Source organism: Eriocheir sinensis, chromosome 25, assembly GCF_024679095.1.
Source record: "Eriocheir sinensis breed Jianghai 21 chromosome 25, ASM2467909v1, whole genome shotgun sequence".
Classification (NCBI taxonomy): Eukaryota; Metazoa; Arthropoda; class Malacostraca; order Decapoda; family Varunidae; genus Eriocheir; species Eriocheir sinensis.
In genome coordinates, this window is record NC_066533.1 from 4,431,496 (window position 1) to 4,452,267 (window position 20,772).

At 42.0% G+C, this 20,772-nt stretch overlaps 1 protein-coding gene across 2 annotated transcripts in view; it reads left to right on the plus strand.

The window, feature by feature from the left end:
• The window catches only part of LOC127003218 (adipokinetic hormone/corazonin-related peptide receptor variant I-like), a 129,718-nt gene that overhangs the window by 42,462 nt on the left and 66,484 nt on the right, over nucleotides 1-20,772 (plus strand). For both annotated transcript variants that reach the window (XM_050869596.1, XM_050869597.1), the window contains exons 2-3: nucleotides 13,450-13,657; nucleotides 18,606-18,765. In XM_050869596.1, the coding sequence (XP_050725553.1) occupies nucleotides 13,450-13,657; nucleotides 18,606-18,765 (368 nt within the window). The remainder of the gene's footprint in view (nucleotides 1-13,449; nucleotides 13,658-18,605; nucleotides 18,766-20,772) is intronic.

Below are 20,772 nucleotides of genomic sequence, written 5' to 3' on the forward strand. Positions count from 1 at the left end.
ATAACTTATTAGACCTAGTACTCGTGAGTAATTCAGATCTTACACGTGAATGTCAAGTCGGCGAAAAACTGGATGGTTGCGACGCGACCATCACCTAGTTCTCCTAAAAATCAGAACAGACCATGAACTCACAGAAAACATGTCCAAGATTCCAGACTACAAAAAAGCCAATTTTAACTTCGCTCGTGAGCTGCTAACCCAGACAACTTGGGAACCCATGAACCTCACTCCGGTGGACGGCGCGTGGAACGGCTTTAAGAACAAACTCCTGGAGGTAGAGAGAACGACTGTTCCCATGAAGACAAGGAGAACAAATAATGCCACAAGCACACCATGGATGACTACCCAAGTTCGACGGGCGATTATTTTGAAGAAGAGAAAATACAACTTGCTAAAGGAAAACAGCACTGACGAGGCACGCGAACGGTACCATCAAAGCCTCAGAGCTTGCAGAACACTCATTCGCCAGCGTAAACGCGACTATGAAAAGCAAGTTGCACGCGAAGCCAAGTCCAACCCGAAAAAGTTCTTCACGTATATAAGAACCAAAAAGAAGACAAAAAGCAATATCGGTCCCCTAAAAGATGAAAGTGACGTACTAACACTGGACAGTAGACAAATGGTCGAAATCCTAAACAGGAACTTCGCGTCTGTGTTCACGGTCGAGAATACCCAGTCCGTACCCGAGAGCCCTTCCCCACCGATGGGAATCACTCCCCTAGAAATTGGTACAATCGACGAACGAGATGTGAAAAAGTACCTAGACAAACTCGAGACAAACAAGTCTACCGGACCCGACGACTTGTCACCCAGGCTGCTCAAGGAACTCAAGCAGCAAATCCTCAAGCCACTCACCGCCATCTACAATCTGTCACTACAACAAAACAAAGTCCCGAAAGACTGGAAACAAGCGAACGTAACACCGATCTACAAAAAGGGAGACAAAAGTGTGGCCCTAAACTGCAGACCAATCAGCTTGACCTCAGTGGCGGGAAAAAATCCTCGAGAAGATCATCAGAGACAAACTCGTTAGGTTCCTTGAAGACAACAACATCATTTCCGATGCTCAGCACGGTTTCAGGAACAAGCGCTCATGCTTAACCAATTTATTGGCCTTCTTCCAAGGTATCTATGAAAACTGGGATAATCATATCCCCAGTGATGTTATATATCTAGACTTTCAGAAAGCCTTTGACAAAGTGCCACATGAAAGACTCCTCAAGAAACTTAAGTCGGCGGGATTAGGAGACGATCTGACAGCGTGGATCAAAGACTGGCTCACTGAAAGAAAACAACGAGTTGTACTCAACGGACAGGCCTCCGAGTGGCTCCCGGTCACAAGTGGAGTGCCACAGGGGTCAGTGCTGGGACCCATACTTTTCATCATATATATCAACGACCTAGAACTAGGATCAAATTCCAATCTTTCAAAATTTGCCGACGACACAAAGGTGGGTGGGAAGGCCCTCACGACGGCAGACTGCGAAATTATCCAGAGAGACCTGGACCAGATCACTCGTTGGTCAGAAAAATGGCAGATGTCCTTCAACACTACCAAATGTAAAGTAATGCATATCGGATCCAGAAACAGCAACCACATATCCCACATGGGTGGCGAACCACTACATGTTGTGCAAGAGGAAAGAGACCTCAGGGTCACCATCAGCAATGACTTGAAACAAACAAAACACTGCAAGTCCGCCTGTAAGAAAGCCAATACAATGCTTGGGTTCATATCGAGGAACTTCGAATACAAGACGCCGGGAGTTATGTTATCCTTGTATAATTCGCTGGTAAGGCCCCACCTGGAATACGCCGTGCAATTCTGGTCTCCTAATTACAGGAAAGACATTGAATTACTTGAGAGAGTACAGCGCCGCGCCACGAAGATGATACCATCACTGAGGACGAAACCCTATGAAGAACGACTCGAGCGACTCAACCTCTTCACGTTGGAAAAGAGACGACTGCGGGGAGACATGATACAAGTCTTTAAGTACCTGAACAAGCTCAGCAACGTTGATCACTCCAAACTCTTCACGCTACAAACCAACCTGAGAACAAGAAACAACGGAAAAACAATTCAAGCAAAGCGATGCAATACCGACATCGGCAGGAGTTATTTCTCGAATAGAGTTGTTCGCCACTGGAACAGCCTTCCTGCAGAAGTGGTTAGCGCAGAGACCATCAACTCCTTCAAGAAACGCATTGATCGCCACTTTGCTGCAACGGGAGTGAACTGAACGTTCCCAAGGGTAGGTACACAAGTGCTTTAATCCTTCCCTGCAAGCCACTCCTGTGGCAAACGGATTGATTAAATCACTGAACGCAGGCAGCCTAGTAAATAGCCAACAGGCTTTCTGCTGCCTGCTAGTCCATGTTTCCATGTTTCCTCCTGCTCGGGCTAAGCGCCGCAGAAGCAGTGACAGCGAACTCAAAAATAATTTGCGTCCTCTTCCTTCCTTCTACCTAAATGCCGTGAATTAAGCGAGGAGGCGTTAACTCGCTCCGTAACTTCCCCTGACGGACGTGAATGTTTATCCAGCGCTCCGCCCAGAGAGTTTGTGTGAGAGTCAGTTCCGTGAGCTAGTTTTGACGCCACCTCGTCCCCATCCCCATTTTAGAAGCCTCCCTAGTTCTCTCTCTCTCTCTCTCTCTCTCTCTCTCTCTCTCTCTCTCTCTCTCTCTCTCTCTCTCTCTCTCTCCTCTCTCTCTCTCTCTCTCTCTCTCTCTCTCTCTCTCTCTCTCTCCTCTCTCTCTCTCTCTCTCTCTCTCTCTCTCTCTCTCTCTCTCTCTCTCTCTCTCTCTCTCTCTCTCTCTCTCTCTCTCTCTCTCTCTCTCTCTCTCTCTCTCTCTCTCTCTCTCTCTCTCTCTCTCTCTCTCTCTCTCTCTCTCTCTCTCTCTCTCTCTCTCTCTCCTCTCTCTCTCTCTCTCTCTCTCTCTCTCTCTCTCTCTCTCTCTCTTGCTACTACCATTCAGTCTGTAAGGGGACAATCACGGTGGAGTGTAGGCACAGGAAAGCACAGGAAAAGGGTGGACTGAGAGTGGACTGAGGGTGGAATAAGGGTGGAGTAAGGGTAAAAGGGTGGCTGGTTTTCTCTCCTCTCTGCGTATTTCCACTCGACTTCTTCCATTCACACTCCCCGTTTTCTCCTTTGTCTCTGTGTGTTTTCAGCTGATTAAGTTCATACTCGTTCTATTTCTTTCCCTCCACGTATTTCCACATGATTTACTTTCGGTTCCCTCCACCATCTTTCCATCCCTTCCCCTTCCCCTCTGTACGCTGCCACTGTATACTCTCTCTTCCCTTTACCTCATCATTTCCTCTCCATTCTTTCCTTTTTCATATTTCCACCGTATTTACGTTTTCCTCCCTCCACCGTATTTGTTTTTCATCTCCACGCACAGTTTTTCTCAACACTTCCTTCACTCCTTGTTTCCTGCTCCCTCCTCTCCCCCCTTTGTGCTAACCATCATGTACTCCTCTTTTCTGACCTATTTCCTTCCTCGCAATGTCTTTCTGCCCGATTTTCTTCTCTCTCTCTCATGCATCATTTTCTCTTCTTTCTATTATTTTTCTTCATACTTGCTTCCTTGTTGCAAGAATGTCTGAAAAATTCCACAAGATTCTCTCTGCTTGCCTGCTCTCCTCACTTATACTGTCTTTGTCTGATTTTCTTTTCTCTAAGACACCAGTTTATCCTCCCTATTTTTTTTCCCTCTGAGTGATTCCCTGCGTGCATGCGTGCCTGCTAATCATCACAAATCACTCTCTCTGTCCTATCTGCTTGCCTGCTTTCCTCTCCCTTACGACCTTCTTGCTTCTTCCCATTCCTTCACGAAACATCTTCTCTTTATATCATGTACAGCCTATCTACCTGATTCTCTTCCTGTCTTTCTACCTGCTTCCCATCACAAATTATTCTCTGTGTACTCTCCACTTGCCTCCTTCCCTCCCTTCTCCCTTTCCTCCTACTCTCCTCCCCAACGCCTCTCTATCACTAAACATTTGCCCTCACTATTCTAAACACGGATCCATCACCACTACCACTATGTACCACCCGCCTGCCAACACCTCCGCAGTGCTATATTTACCTCCGCCAATCAATAGTCTCAATCATCACCTTTCTATTTTCTGCTCGCCTCCCACAGCCTTCATACTGCTCCGGTTGAAATCGACTCCCAGTACCTTGAAACACCACCTTCGTCACGTGTGCTCTGATTCATGCAGCCGCCACCCCCCTCCCTATATCCCCCCCAGCTCCCCCCCACCCACCCCCTGTGTGTACCCTGATATCCTAAGCCCTCAGTATTAGTCACTTTTCATTCACGTTCCTGTACACGTTTTCACTTAATCCGTACCAACGACATTTGTTTTCCCGGCCTGATAGCATCTGTATACCTGTCGCCTCCTGTCTCCCATTACCAGGTAACACTCACACTACACGTATACCTGCGTCATTTCGTCCTGCTGGCAACTCAATACATCATTCACTATATTCTGGTGATACAAGTTCTCCGGATTCCAACTCTGATCAATTCACCGCGCTAAGACCTCCAGTTTGTACCATAACGAACTCCTACGAACTCTGTAGTCCATCACCGTAATTAATTCCTTTGCTTCGCTCATTACCCGCCCACTAACTTACTAATTAACTCGTATTTTCCCTCCTTTCATTGCATATACCTGCATCATGAACCTAAATATCAGCACTGTCACCTTTGTCATTGCTTTCATCACACCTCCCTCCTCCCTGTCTACCCTCTCCCTGATCAACTTAAAATTTACCTACCTTCATTGCATATACCTGTCATATAGTAAGGGTGGTAGTAACATTAGTTGGATTTGTTGTAGTAGTAGTGGTAAAAGTAGTAGTAGTAGTAGTAGTAGTAGTAGTAGTAGTAGTAGTAGTAGTAGTAGTAGTAGTAGTAGTAGTAGTAGTAGTAGTAGTAGTAGTAGTAGTAGTAGTAGTAGTAATAGTAGTAGTAGCAGCAGCATTAGCAATAGTAGTAGTAGAAAGTAGTAGCAGAAGTAGTAGTAGTAGAAGTAGCAGTAGTAGTAGTAGTAGTAGTAGTAGTAAAAATAACAACAGAAGCAGAAGCCGAAAAAGTCGTATACTAGTGGGATATGCATTGGTAACTTCTCCCTTTCCTCCGTTGTTTGTTTCCCGCTTATTTATTTATTTTTCGCCTTTTGTCCCGGTCTCTATCACTCTCTCTCTCTTATCTCTATCCCTCCCTAGCGCTCTCACCTCTATTTACCTACCCAATAAATCAATTCAATCCAGCGTAGTCAAACACGTATCCCATTTCCAACCTGAGTCCCCTAACACGATACAACGAAGACACACACAGAAAACAAACAGAAAAAATGATACTTTTCCAAGAGGAGTTTTATATTCATTTACATAACGCTTCTTTTATATATTTTCGAGACACTATTCCCGCTTCAACATATAGAGGTCAGAGTGAGATTGGTAGTGGTGGTGGTGGTGATGATAGTGGTGGTAGTGATGGTGGTGGTGACGGTGGTGGTGGTGATAAGGATGGTGATGGTGGTGATGTTATTTTAATCTATCACCGGCCTCTTCCTATTTCGTACCAATTACCTCTCCACCTCCCGCCCTCTCTCTCTCTCTCTCTCTCTCTCTCTCTCTCTCTCTCTCTCTCTCTCTCTCTCTCTCTCTCTCTCTCTCTCTCTCTCTCTCTCTCTCTCTCTCTCTCTCTCTCTCTCTCTCTCTCTCTCTCTCTCTCTCTCTCTCTCTCTCTCTCTCTCTCTCTCTCTCTCTCTCTCTCTCTCTCTCTCTCTCTCTCTCTCTCTCCCCTAACTCCATTACGGGTAAGCGCTAGGAAAGCACTGTCTTACCGCCAATCAAGGGGGCGGCGGGGTATCGAACCCTGACCAATATATCAAGGCGTCGAGACACATACTGCTGCGCCATATTTTCCTTCAAGAGAGAGAGAGAGAGAGAGAGAGAGAGAGAGAGAGAGAGAGAGAGAGAGAGAAAAAGAAAGAGTGAGGGAAAGATACAGACAGACGAACGACAGAGACAGAAGAACAGACAAACAGACAGATAGACAGACAGACAAACATACACAGACCTCCTTGCCCAAAAAGTATGGACAAAGATGAGCCTAACAGAAAGAGATAGAAAAAGATAAACAGATATACGAACTCACAGATAAATATGGAGTCAGTAACGTAGATACAAATAAAGAAAACGAATATTAGAGAAAGAGGGAGATGTGGGGAGGGCTAGTTTCCTAACCAAACCCCTTCGATGACACCGGCCTGGAAAGAGACAAGTAGACGCAGAGTGAAAGAGAAGCAGTGAGAGAGGTTGTGAAAGCCAGCTGTCCTACAGAAGACCTTGCCCTGATACTCCCTCGAGCGTCTGAAGGCCACATTATCATAAGACCAGACGGGTTAGTCACGGCCACACCACCGCCACCCCGGAAAGGCATGCGGAAATGACATTGAAACGTGGAAAAACAAATCCGGAGACTTTTTCTTCAAACTATCTCAGAGAGAGAGAGAGAGAGCATGAGCATTCCGCAGGTGTCTCTCGTCAACTTTGTCAGGGAGAAACATGTGACGGTGACGGAACAAAGGGAGATAAAAATGAATGAAGGGAAGAAACAAGGGAAAAAAGGAGAGGAAAGGAAGGGAGGGAGGTAAAGACAACATATTTTCGTATCCCTTCCTTTGACGATTTAACGAGGGAAAACACACAAAAGGAGGAAGGAAAGGAGAAAGAGGGAGGCATGAGGCAAGTAAAGGGAAAATAAAGGAAGGGAAAAGGGGAAGATAAAGAAGGAAAAGCTGGTTGAACCCATTTTCTTTATCTTACCTTGGCAGTATAAGGAGGAAACTTATCACAGCGGGAGGGAGGAAGGAAAATGAAATATGAAGGAGAGGGAAGACGAATGGAATGTAGAAGGAAGGAAGGCGGGAGCGAAAAAAAAAATGAGAAAGGAGCTCCACGGATTTTCTGTTTTCTTTTCCCGGTGAGTTAGAGGGAAAACTTTAAATATCGGAGGGCAGGGAAGAAGATGGAGAGGCGTATCTTTAATGAGAGAAAGAAATTTAATACACGTAACGGCAATAAAGTTCTGGCAATGATGGAACAGGTTAGGATACGTAAAGTAATGGTTTCGAGTCAGACAATTTCAGATTCATGACAGACAAAAACAAGAATTACAAACAGAGTAATGAATAAGTGGGGGTCTTGGCAATCATGTGGTGAGTGTCAGTATGATAATTAAAATCAAGGTACAGATTATATAAATTCATGGATAGGGAGTATATAGGGATTATCCTACTGACTAACTCATTATCAGTATGTTCTTTTCTTGTTTTGTGTCGCTTTTATGGGAAGATGCGAGGAAAGGAGACATGGAGGTAAAAACAGGATGAAAGGAGGAGCAGGGAGGAAATGAAGGATGCTGAGAGTACGGCCGCGATCCCTTACCCTCTCATCGTCAATATGAAGAGGAAATTGTGCGCTATGGGAAGGCGAAGAGGAGGAAAAAGAAGATGGGAGGGAAAAACAGATAGAAAGGGAAGAAGAAAAAAGGTAAATTGAGTAGGAAGATGAGAGGGAAAACAGAAAGGGAAGAAGGAAAAAAGTCAAATCGAGTAGGAAGGTGAGAGGGAAAAGACTGAAAGGGAAAACGCAAAAAGACAAATTGAGGAGGAAGATGAGAAGAAAAAACGATAGAAAGGGAAGAAGGAAAAATATAAACTGAGGAAGAAGATGAAAGGGAAAACGCAAATATGATAAATTGAGGAGGAAGATGAGAGGGAAAATATAGAAAGGAAAAACGCAAAAAGATCAATTGAGGAGGAAGATGAGAGGAAAAACAAATGGAAATGGAAGAAGGGAAGAGATAAACTGAGGAGGAAGATGAGAGGAAAAACAGACGGAAAGAAAAATAACGGAAAAGATAAATTGAGGAGGAAGATTAGAGGGGAAAACAGATGGAAATGGAAGAAGGGAAGAGATAAACTGAGGAGGAAGATGAGAGGAAAAACAGACAGAAAGAAAAATAACGGAAAAGATAAAGTGAAGAGGAAAATGTGAGTAGCAGCCTTCCTCTCCTCTCCGTAACTATAAAAACGAAAATGAGTAAAATAGGAGGATGAAGATAAATGAAAAGGCGAAAAGAAAAGTAAAAGAAAGAGGAAAGACGGGAAAAGGGACAGGATGAAGGAGAGAACAGCACCCTTTCCTTCTTCTCCGTCAGTATGTAGAGGAAATTACACATGAAAGGAAAATGAGATGGAAGAGAGAAATAGGAGGTGACATGGAGGTTAAAGTAGAAAAAAGAATGGAGATAAAACAGACAGAAAGAAAAAGAGAGGAAGAAAGGGCGAAATGGAAAACACAAACAATCGAAGGGTGACGGAAAGGAGAGGAAAAGGAGGTGAAATGGAAGGGAAAAGTAGAAGAATTAAAGACAAAAAAGGTCAAATGAAAACAGGCACAATCGAAGGGTGAAGAAAAGAAGAAAAACAGGAGGTGGAATGGAAAAAGAAAGAAGGAGAATTGGAAAAGGTAAAAAGGGGAAATGAAAACAGGCATAATCGATGAGATGTCAAAAAGAAATAAGAAAGACGTAATGGAAAGGGAAATTAGAGGAATAAAAGACGGCAGAAAGTTGAAATGGAAGCAACCAAAATCGAAGAGTCAAATATAGGAGGTGGAACAGAGAGGAGTTAAAGAAGACAAAAAGGTGAAATGACAACAGGCGCAATCGAAGAGTTGACGAAAAGAAGAAGAAAAAGAAAGGAGGTGGAATGGAGAGGCAACGTAGAAATAAGAATAGAAGGTAGAAAGGTAGAAAGGTTAGGAGAAAGGTGAGAGCGGCAATTCTCCTCTCCTCTCGGCGTCAATTTGAAGGATGAAATGTACACAATCAATCGAACACCGAGGGAACACTTGCTAATGGTCCGACAACTCGAGGGTGTCTGGAAAGTGGAGAAGGGGGGAGGGACGTAGAGGTGTGTGGGGTGTCCTGGTGGTGGTAATGGGGGGGGGGGAGTGGAGGGAGGAGGGAGGGTACATTTTTTTTCTTTTTATAGCTGTTGTAATTGTTGTTGTTGCTGCTGTTGTTGTTATTCTTGTTGTCATTGCAGTTCTTGATTATCTTGCTATTGGTGTGTTGTGGTTGATATTGTGCTTGTTGTCTATTGTTTTTGTTAATGCTGGCGTTGTCGGTGGTGGTAGTGGTTTTATTGTTGTTGTTGTTGTTGTTGTTGTTGCTGTTGTTGATGTTGTTGATGATGTTGTTGTTGTTGTTGTTGTTGTTGTTGTTGTTGTTGTTGTTGTTGTTGTTGTTGTTGTGACCTTAATTGTCATTGTTACTCTAGTATTTAGCCCGGTAGCAGCGGGGATCATGTTTCTTAATGGTCCCTCGAAGCGAGAAAAATGAGAAAAAATCACCCCTCACACAAACCATTTCATAATATATATCAAAGCATTTGTGATCAGATTATGTATCATCTATTTTGGGGTTTTTATATCATGGCACATATTTGGCCCGTCGCTGCTACCGGGTTAATCTTGTTGTAGCTCCTTTGTGTTGCTCTAATATGTTCACCTTTCTCTCTTTTTCGTACTTCATATTCTTTACTGCTTCATTTTTCCACACCCTCTCGCTCCGGCAACACACTTTCCTCTGATTCCCTTCTGTCGGCAACGCTGATTTAATTTCGTACCAACTTCCGTTTTTCTTCTCCTCACACTCTCTCTCTCTCTCTCTCTCTCTCTCTCTCTCTCTCTCTCTCTCTCTCTCTCTCTCTCTCTCTCTCTCTCTCTCTCTCTCTCTCTCTCTCTCTCTCTCTCTCTCTCTCTCTCTCTCTCTCTCTCTCTCTCTCTCTCTCTCTCTCTCTCTCTCTCTCTCTCTCTCTCTCTCTCTCTCTCTCTCTCCCACATTCTCTCCCTCCCCTCCCCCCCCCCCGGTTAACTGCCTATTTTGTTCCTTCCCCCACGAGGCACATTTACCGCCAGCTTTCATTTTTCCCCTACTCCTTCATCTCCAGTAATTTTCCCACAGCCTGCCATCTTCTCCCAAGGGGTATTAACAGCTACCTCATCTTAAGAATTATCACTTTTCATCTTATTTTTCCTTTGCCCGAATCGAAGGCTTAACACTTCCACCTCAAATCAAAGTTCATCTTATTACTTTATTTATTTTTCTTCTCTCTCTTTCCACTTCTCATTTCCTGTTAAATTAGAACCCTGCAGCTGCAAATATTTTTCCCCCTAAACGTCTTTCTCCGTTAATACTTTAATTCTAAAATATTCACCATACAATATTTTCACCTAGACATTCTTTCGTTAATACTTTCACTCTAAACTTCTTCCTCAGTCAATATTTTCAGCCTAAACTTCTTCCCCAGTTAATATCTTTACCCTAGACTTATTCTTTATACCATACTTTCATCGTAACCTTCATTGGAGTTCAACCTAAGCTTTCCCTCAGTTAATATCTTCTCCCTAGACATCTTCCTCGCTCGGTAATCTCTTCCTTAGAATTCCACTTCCAGTAAATATTTTGGTCCGGGCTTTCACCCCCTGTCCATTTTCATCTCCTTCATGGGAAAAGGGAAAAGAGGGAAATCTCATCAGCCAGACGCAATCCTCTTAATGCCTCGGGAGGGAGAGCCGTGTCTGCTGTTATTGCCGTATTTTTATTGTTTTTGTGTTGATGTTTTCCGGCGAGTTTGAATCCGACGTTCATTTCTCGACACACAAAAGCACTTCACACCTCGGTCTCTAATAAAAGAAAGCTTATCAGTCAAATAACAACATATGGATGACGATAACGATGAGGACGATGATATTGATAGTAACAATGATTATGTGATGATGTGATAAATTATAATATTAATAATTATAATAATAATGATAATCAAGTAATAATAACAGTAACAGTAGTAGCAATATTAGAATAAACAGCAGTAGCAGTAGTAGTAGTAGTGGTAGTAGTAGTAGTAGTAGTAGTAGTAGTAGTAGTAGTAGTAGTAGTAAGAGGAGGAGGAGGAGGAGGAGGAGGAGGAGGAGAAGGAAGAGTTGTAGTTGACGATGATAATAATAATAATAATAATAATAATAATAATAATAATAATAATAATAATAATAATAATAATAATAATAATAATAATAATAATAATAATAATAATAATAATAATGACGATAATGATAATAATAACAACAATAATTACAATAGGCTTCACCAACTCACCCTGATCGCACAAAATCCTTCCTTTTGAGAGACATAGATAAACTAAAAGCTATCTTCAATCGCCCACTAACAGCTCTTCCAAACATACATCGTTAAAAAACTTCAAAAATACGCTCTTACCATTTCCTTCCTTTTAAAAGTGTATGAGCCTGTCTGAACCACGCTCTCCTCTCCCTAACCCCTCAAACCTTCCTCTACATCAAGCTAATTCGCCCACTTTTCGTCCCGGGATCACCGCAGGGACCTCTCAGCATCACTCGCCTCTCCTTGAAAACTCTCGCCCAGCCTGGCTTTGCTATCTTGGCTTCGGGGGAAATCTGCCATCACAGCACTTACTAAAATACCTTCCTCCTCTTATTATTTTTGCTCTTTTTTTTTTATTCTGGTCCTGGTTCTGGTTCTCTTTATTTTGTTTTTCCTTTTTCTTATTTTTTCTTTATTTTTTATCTTATCTTTATCTTTACAATTCTTGCTCTTGTTCTTTTCCTACTTATTGTCATCATTATTATTATCATCATTATTTTCATTAATACTATTATTGTTATCATTATTGATTATATAATTAGTGTTAATGATGTTATTACTAGTATTAGTGTTATTATTATTATTATTATTATTATTATTATTATTATTATTATTATTATTATTATTATTATTATTATTATTATTATTATTATTATTATTATTATTATTATTATTATTATTATTATTATTATTATTATTATTATTATTATTATTATTATTATTATTATTATTATTATTATTATTATTATTATTATTATTATTATTATTATTATTATTATTATTATTATTATTATTATTATAATCATCATCATTATTATTATTATTCCTTCTATTAATTATTATTATTATTCATTCTATTATTATTATAATTATTATTATTATTATTATTATTATTATTATTATTATTATTATTATTATTATTATTATTATTATTATTATTATTATTATTATTATTATTATTATTATTACTTTTGGTATTATATTTATCATCATCATCATCATTATTATTATTATTATTATTATTATTATTATTATTATTATTATTATTATTATTATTATTATTATTATTATTATTATTATTATTATTATTATTATTATTATTATTATCATGATTACTATCATAACTCTGCCTCTCACCCTGCCACCTTTTCTAACTTATGAAATTACGAAACTTAATGAAAATCTCACATAATATTTCTGAACGTGTGTATTATGCAATGGGTGTCTTAATATTTCCATCAACCCTCGATGCCAACACTCCTTGTTCCCCTTCATTATCTTCTGACATTCCTATACCACCTATATTTTTCTAACAACGCTGTTACTCCTGTTCCACTCTCATTCCCTTCTAACATTCCACTAACAAACTTTCCTTCTGTTTTCTCCTCAACTTGAACTTTTCATGTCGCCGACTACTCCATTCCTCTTTCATTCCCTCTTCAAAACTTCTTAACAGTCCACTAACCATTTATTTATTTTTACTTTCCTCTCATCTCCCGACTAGCTTTTCACAAAAAGCTATTTCGTTTAATTTTTCCTCCACGTTCCGCTTTTCATGCTATTAACCAGTACATTTCAACATTCCGCTAACCACGAATCTCTTTCTATTTTCCCTTAATCCAAGATCAGCTTTCCACTTACCAACACTTTCCTGATATTCCTACCTTACGTCTCGTCATGTATACCTCTAAACAGTGCAACCGCCAGCTATTCATTATTCCTTATGCCATCCTCAATTCCCATTTCACATGCCATTAATTACGAACCTCTAAATAACTATCATCTACAACTACATTTCATAGACCACTAGTCACCTTGTAGACTCTTTTTGTTACATCGCAATCCCAGCTTTATGCTACTGTAGTAACCGCTTGTTGGGTGTCCTTATTTATCTTCCCCCTGACACCCAATTATCTCAACTAACCACCAACAGTTCTACCCTCTTTCCACGACTGATTAATGATATCATCAATTCACTTCCCATTCCTTTCCACACGATTAATTATGCCCACTAACCATCTACTTATCTCTTCTTCCCTTCTGACACCAAATTAACTTTCTACCTACTTCTCCCATTGACACTAAATATCTAATTTTTTTCTATTTCAACCGGACGTGTTACACCCACTAACCACCTGTCTCTCCTTTCTTCCCCCTCTCGCTGGGCTCGAACAGAGTGTTATCTTCAACGTGCAGCCTCACCCGAGCTACCCCGACTTCTACCAGTGTGTGACGTTTGGGTTCTTCGACAAAAACAACGGCGGGGAGATGACCTACACAGTGTTCTGCATCTCCTTCCTCTACTTCATCCCGCTGTCCATCATCATCATCGCTTACACCCGCATCATCATCGAGATCAGCAGGAAGAGTCGAGACACACAGAGTAAGTATGGTGAAGAAGAGGGTAGTAAGGTGTAGGAAAGGATAGGTAAGCATAGGGTAGTCTCGTGTTGATAGGGAGGTAAAGGGAGGTATAGGGAATTTAGGGAGACCTCCTGTAGCGTATTCTAATGAAAAGTGTGAAGTGTGTGGTGTGGGATATTTTTTTTTTCAGGTGGTTAAGGCAGGCCACAGGAAAAAACAGATTAAGGGAAAAAGCCCACAACACGGCCCTCTCGAGAAAGTTGCCGGAAAATACACGGTGACATTTAGCCGGAGATGAGCCTTGAAACTTCCCTCTGCAAACCGTCTCTCTCTCTCTCTCTCTCTCTCTCTCTCTCTCTCTCTCTCTCTCTCTCTCTCTCTCTCTCTCTCTCTCTCTCTCTCTCTCTCTCTCTCTCTCTCTCTCTCTCTCTCTCTCTCTCTCTCTCTCTCTCTCTCTCTCTCTCTCTCTCTCTCTCTCTCTCTCTCTCTCTCTCTCTCTCTCTCTCGCTCTCTCTCTCTCTCTCTCTCTCTCTCTCTCTCTCTCTCTCTCTCTCTCTCTCTCTCTCTCTCTCTCTCTCTCTCTCTCTCTCTCTCTCTCTCTCTCTCTCTCTCTCTCTCTCTCTCTCTCCATCCTATTCTAACCTGTCCTATGCTGTGTTCTTCCAATTGGGATGTTGTTGGAATTTTTATTTCAATTTCAGTTTTTTTCTGTTTTTCACTTTTCCCTTTTTCATTCTTTCTTTACTCTCTTCCTTTCTGTCCTTTTGTTTCTCTCTTTCCGTCTCTCCTCCCGTCTTTTTTTCCTTCTCTCCTTTTATTACTCTTTTTGTTCTTTTGTTTGTTTGTCTGTTATTTTGTCTGCTTCTCTCTCTCTCTCTCTCTCTCTCTCTCTCTCTCTCTCTCTCTCTCTCTCTCTCTCTCTCTCTCTCTCTCTCTCTCTCTCTCTCTCTCTCTCTCTCTCTCTCTCTCTCTCTCTCTCTCTCTCTCTCTCTCTCTCTCTCTCTCTCTCTTATCTGACCAGCCATTCCTCGTTCTGTCACTCCACCTATTACTCTTACTCTTAGGAACTGGCGAGTAACACCGGACATTCTTCTTAATTCTTCTCCGTTGTGGCCACCAACGGTTCTGGGAGCGAGCGAAGGAAATGGAGCAGGCGAACGATAAATTGCCAGTCGCTGAAGAGAAACACTCCCTAGATATCGAGTTTCCCGTGAATACTAAAGTCCCAAATACCTGATAGCTCTTACTTGAAAGGGTCGTGTCCTCCTATTTTATTAACGTGTTGCTCTTAGTGGTGATTCTTGATGTTGAGGTGACTGACTGATTTGATCTGTTTGACACGGAAATACTATATACTGCTTCTTAAAGGATCAATACTTTTTCTATAGTTCTGGTATATCGGGCATTTTGGTACTTTTTTTTTTTTGCCCTTGGGCTGTCTCCCTTGCTGTAAAAAAAAAAAAATATATATATATATATATATATATATATATATATATATAAATATATATATATATATATATATATATATATATATATATATATATATATATATATATATATATATATATATATATATATATATTATAGATAGATAGATAGATAGATAGATAGATAGATAGATAGATATATGTGTGTGTGTGTGTGTGTGTGTGTGTGTGTGTGTGTGTGTGTGTGTGTGTGTGTTCTAAGCTGAAGAAATTGATGTGGCAGACAGAAATAGTGGATTGATCGATAACTGACGCAAAAGTACATGATAAATGTTTCTTAGAGGATCAATTCTGTTTTTCTTTCATTCCTACTATTTATGTAAGTGTTCTAAGTGGAGGAGGTTGATGTGGTTGACAGAGGCGTTGGACTGATCGATAACTGACGTCAAAACCCTTGATGAATATTTCTTAGAGGATCAGCTCTCGTCTTTTTCCTTTAATTCCGGCTTTGTAAGTATTCCAAGTGGATGAGGTTTTTGATGTTGGCGGTTAATAAAGGTGGTGGATTGATCAATGTTTGACGCGAAAATACCTAATATCTAATTCTTAAGGCGATCATATGTTTAATATTTATATTCAAAGGTTTGTAGTCATTGAGGATGATATAATTGACAAAAGTGGTGGATTAATCTATAGTAGTCGCCACGACACCTGATCTCATTAATAAAAAGGAATCAGTTTTTTTCTCTTTACTTCACTTCTGTTTTCTAAATGTTGTAATTGGTTGGCATTGAGGCGGGTGACAGAAATAACGAACTGATTCACTCTTGACTTCCCGGTGAATGGAGATGGAGTTGAAAGAATACATTGTAAAGTTAAAATATTTTTCGCGCACCCCGTTTCAAACACAAGCATTGTTTCAATTTTGTGATATCAGGGTGGCGTGACACCCGTATTTTTCTTTAGTGCTTTGGAGGGGGAACGAGGCTATATATAGAGGCTTGATCAACACCAATATATCTTACATTTCTCTCTCTCTCTCTCTCTCTCTCTCTCTCTCTCTCTCTCTCTCTCTCTCTCTCTCTCTCTCTCTCTCTCTCTCTCTCTCTCTCTCTCTCTCTCTCTCTCTCTCTCTCTCTCTCTCTCTCTCTCTCTCTCTCCCACCATTATTTCCCAGCCTCTCCCTCTTCTTCCCTTTTTGTTTGTTTCCTCCCCTCGGTAACCGTACACTCTTTCTCGCCTTCTCTATCCCTTTCCTACTATTTGAATTCCTTCCTCCCTCTCCCTCGCTCTCTCTCACCCTAATTACAGCTCCTCTCTTTCTCTTCTTCCCTCTCCAAGTTACCTTCCACTCCTCCTCCATGGCTATATCACGGTCTCCATTTCCACCCTTCCTTAGTTTCTTTACTACACACTCTCTCCTTCATCTTACCCTCACTCATGACTTTATTTCTTACCGCTCTCTCTCTCTCTCTCTCTCTCTCTCTCTCTCTCTCTCTCTCTCTCTCTCTCTCTCTCTCTCTCTCTCACTCTCTCTCTCTCTCTCTCTCTCTCTCTCTCTCTCTCTCTCTCTCTCTCTCTCTCTCTCTCTCTCTCTCTCTCTCTCTCTCTCTCTCTCTCTCTCTCTCTCTCTCTCTCTCTCTCTCTCTCTCTCTCTCTCTCTCTCTCTCTCTCTCTCTCATGTTGCCTGTCTTTTTCTCTTCCTCTCCACTCTCCATCACAGTTCCCTTCTGTCAGTATCTTTCCCTGCTACTTAAACTTCCTTCCTGACCACTCCTTCCTTGTCATTCTCTCCTTTCCTCATCACATTCCTCCATCACTGTTCCCTTCCGTCAATCTTTCTTTGCTATTTAACCTTCCCTCCTCACCACCCCTTCTCTCCCTGATCACTTCCTCTCTACACTACCCTCACCTCCCTCTCCTTCATACCTCACAAAAATAAACCAGAATATATTTCATGAAGGAAGGAATATGACGGTGCACTTTTATTGGCTCATCATATGGAAACTCTTTTCTTCTCTACAAACGAAATAGAGGAACCGATATTTATTATGCACGTGATTTCCATGAATGACATATTGATGAGAAATGGAATCACATATTTCTGCCTTCACTTAAATGTAAATATAAATGGGAGAGACATTTCATAAGGATATAAGGAGACTACAAGAGGACCTAGCACCTAACATGGCAGCTCCCGGTAATCCGTTAACTACCATCTGCAGCCCTCATCCAAAGACATGCTTAACGACCCTTGGAGCATTTATGACGTATAAGCATTATCTAAACATAAAAAAAATAATATCTTAACTCAACCACTACCTTGTTCATAAACCATTTCTCTGTCTATCAGTATTGTTCATGAATATTAATAATGAATGAAATCATGAATATGGTACTTCGTACCAAAGCCACAGAATAGGAAAATCGGGCCAACATCATCACTGGCGCCAAGTTGTTACCCAGAGTCGCGCGAAATTCAAATTGATGTGTATGTGTGGGTGTTTTAAGTACTGTCAGGATCTCAGATACCCAAGAGCACCAAAAAAACAGTTGTATCAGCATCAGTTTGAATTTCGCGCGGCTCTTTTGGTAACAACATGGCGGCTGTGATCACGTTGGCCAGACCCTCCTATTCTAATGCTCTGCTTTGTGTTCATTCATACGAGATCAAACATTAATTCATTTGTTTTTATCAGCATGACGCTTTTTATCCCCTGTACCCCATATTAATGTTATAATGGGGGACTTTCAAGCTGACTTCATAAAAACGACAGCACTGTGCGTATCGATCCCTCTGTCCGGCATTAAGTCACTGGCTCCAGACAGAAGGGCCGAGAAGCAAAGTGCTGCCCTCTACATGAAAATAGCTTTGAGACTCCTCCGGGGTTCTTATACAAGCACATTAGACTAAGGTCCGTATTTTTAACCCGGTAGCAGCGACGGGCCAATTTTGGTTACTTTTTACCACCAGCGGATAGGCAAATTTCATGCCATGATAAAACCTCCAAAATAGATGATTCATAAACTGATCACACATGCGTTGATATATATTGAAATGGTTTTTGCGTGGATGATTTCTTCTCATATTTTTTTTTAGAGGGCCTTTAACTAACCTAACCTAACTAAGAAAACCCCCCCCCTAGCTACTGGTTAAACGTATCGGCACCTCAGTTCGCCTATTCGAAAAACTCGTGTAAGTTGATGGGATTATCACGGACTGCTTTCCGATCCTATAGTAATAGTTCTACACGACTCCTGCGCCATGAACGGGACAATCACCCACGAAAACCCGACTAATTTTCTCCGTGGCCTTGGAAATAATCGTAATGGGAACCCGATACGTTCAAGAATATAGACCAAAGTTCTTCATCCCCTCCCTTACAGCCTCCTTTTCTCAATACAACTCCCTCCCTCACCAACTCCACTGAGGATTTTATATAAACCCTCCTGCCTATGTACTCCATCCCCTCCCTCACCATCTCCCTTAATCAATGCCACTCCCTCCCTCACCACGCCCTCCTCACACCCCCACAGCGGACACAGCGCGTGGAGGGAGATACCACGGGCGGCTTCAACTCCGCCGCAGCAACATGTCCAACATCGAGAGGGCGAGGACGAGGACCCTAAGAATGACCTTCATCATCGTCATGGCCTTCGTCTGGTGCTGGACCCCCTACGCCCTCGGCACGCTATGGTAAGGACTGTGTGGGGTTGTGTGGTGGATGTGCTGGTGGTGGTGAGGTGTACATGAAGGCAGGATTAGTGGTGTGGCCCTAATTTGTAATAACTGAAGCCAGTGAAACGTCGGCCTGAGCCATCAATCGCTCCGTCGGCCATCATTGCCAAGGTCAGAGAGGGGGAGGAGGAGGAGGAGGAGGGCCGAGAAAAGGAAAAAGACGCAAGGAAAAAGGATGGCGAAGAAGATAGGTGATTTTTTTTTTCAAAGAAAGAAATGGAGGAGACAGAGAGAGTGAGAAGAAAAATGTGAAGAGAAAAAAAGTAACAGGAAAGGAAGGACGAGGAAGGAGGCAGAAAGGAGATAAAGAGAGAGAGAGAGAGGAAGTAAGAAACCACTTTACCTCCAACAATCTCATACAATGCTAAAAACTTGTTGGTGTGCAATAAATGGCTAGGAACTGGTATAGTTTTCCTTCACATCTACCCACACTGACAACGAGAAAACAGCGTGGGAAAAAAAAACAGAGAGAGGAAGAAGTGGGAGCGAGGTGCTTGTCCTCAACCAATATGGCGGTCGGGATCTGTATGAAATTGGCTTCATTAGAGTACTGGCCACACGCTTAGAGTCACTCCACCATTCCTACCTCCATGGTGTTGTGTGTGTGTGTGTGTGTGTGTGTGTGTGTGTGTGTGTGTTGGGGGGAAGTGGAAGGGTTGAAGGAGGGGTGTTGGTGTGGGTGTGGGTGTGGTTGTGGGTGTGGATTTGGGTGTGTATGTGTTTGTGAGATTCGGTTCGTGATAGTGGAAGGTGGTGTATAAATGTGAGTGGTGTTGATGGTGGTGTCGAGGCATTAAATGAAAATGTGTATGGTGCAGTGTGAGTTTCTGAGATTTGTTTTGGCATCAGTGAGTGTGGTGTGATGGTGTGGGTGAGTGGATGTGTGTGTATTTGTTGGGGTGTGGGGGGTGTGAGTGTGGTGGGGGGTGTGGTGTGGGTGTGTGGTGTGTGTGCCGTGGTGGAGTTTGGGTGGATGGATGGGTGGGAGGATGTAGACGTGTAGTTGTGGAGTGTGGCGGTGTGGGTGACAGGGGTGCGGGGTGTGGCAGGGTGTAGGGTGAGGTGTTTGATGAACTGCCGTGGTCAGGAATAAAAATGTTGGCGCCGCGCGAAAGCAAGAGGTCTTCGTCTAATTTGATTTGGTAAGGATTCAGCGCCAATGTGATTCTGCTTTCCTCTCTCCTTCTCTGTCCGGCTGGCTTTCACATTTTCTTATTTTTTCTGCCTCTCATATTCTCTCTCTCTCTCTCTCTCTCTCTCTCTCTCTCTCTCTCTCTCTCTCTCTCTCTCTCTCTCTCTCTCTCTCTCTCTCTCTCTCTCTCTCTCTCTCTCTCTCTCTCTCTCTCTCTCTCTCTCTCTCTCTCTCTCTCTCTCTCTCTCTCTCTTCTATGTCTTATGGCTTCCCCTAAGACACACGCTGGACCTAAACTCTTGGAAGGCCGTCATAGCAAATGGCTCCAGAGAAAAAAGAAGTGAAGATTTCTTTCTCTCATTTTTTCTCAAGTGGGATTTTTTTTCATTTCTCTCTCTCCTTCCCTTTACTGGCTATGGTTATGGTGCTGATGACGGTGGTGGTGGTGGTAGTGGTGGTGGTGGTGATGAAGGAGTGCTGGTCGTTTTGTCGTCTCTCCTTTTTTGGTGGTGAAGATAGTGGTGGTGGTGGTGGTAGTGGTGGTGATAAATGTGGTGGTAGTAGAGGTGGTGGTGATAAAGATCGTGGTGGTGGTGGTGGTGGTGAAGAAGTGGAAGAGAAATGTCTCGCCGGATTTTCTAAACTTCATATCTTTTACTCTTTTTTTCCTCTTCGTGAGTTGGCTGTTTTCTTCATTTTCTTGCTTTCATTCTTTTTTTTTTACATTTGTTAAATAATTCGTTCACCCGACTATTTTTTGTGATGAATTTCTTGTTTCTTTCTTTGTTTGTTTGTTTGTTTGTCCGACGTGTTTGTATGTTTGTTAGTTGGTT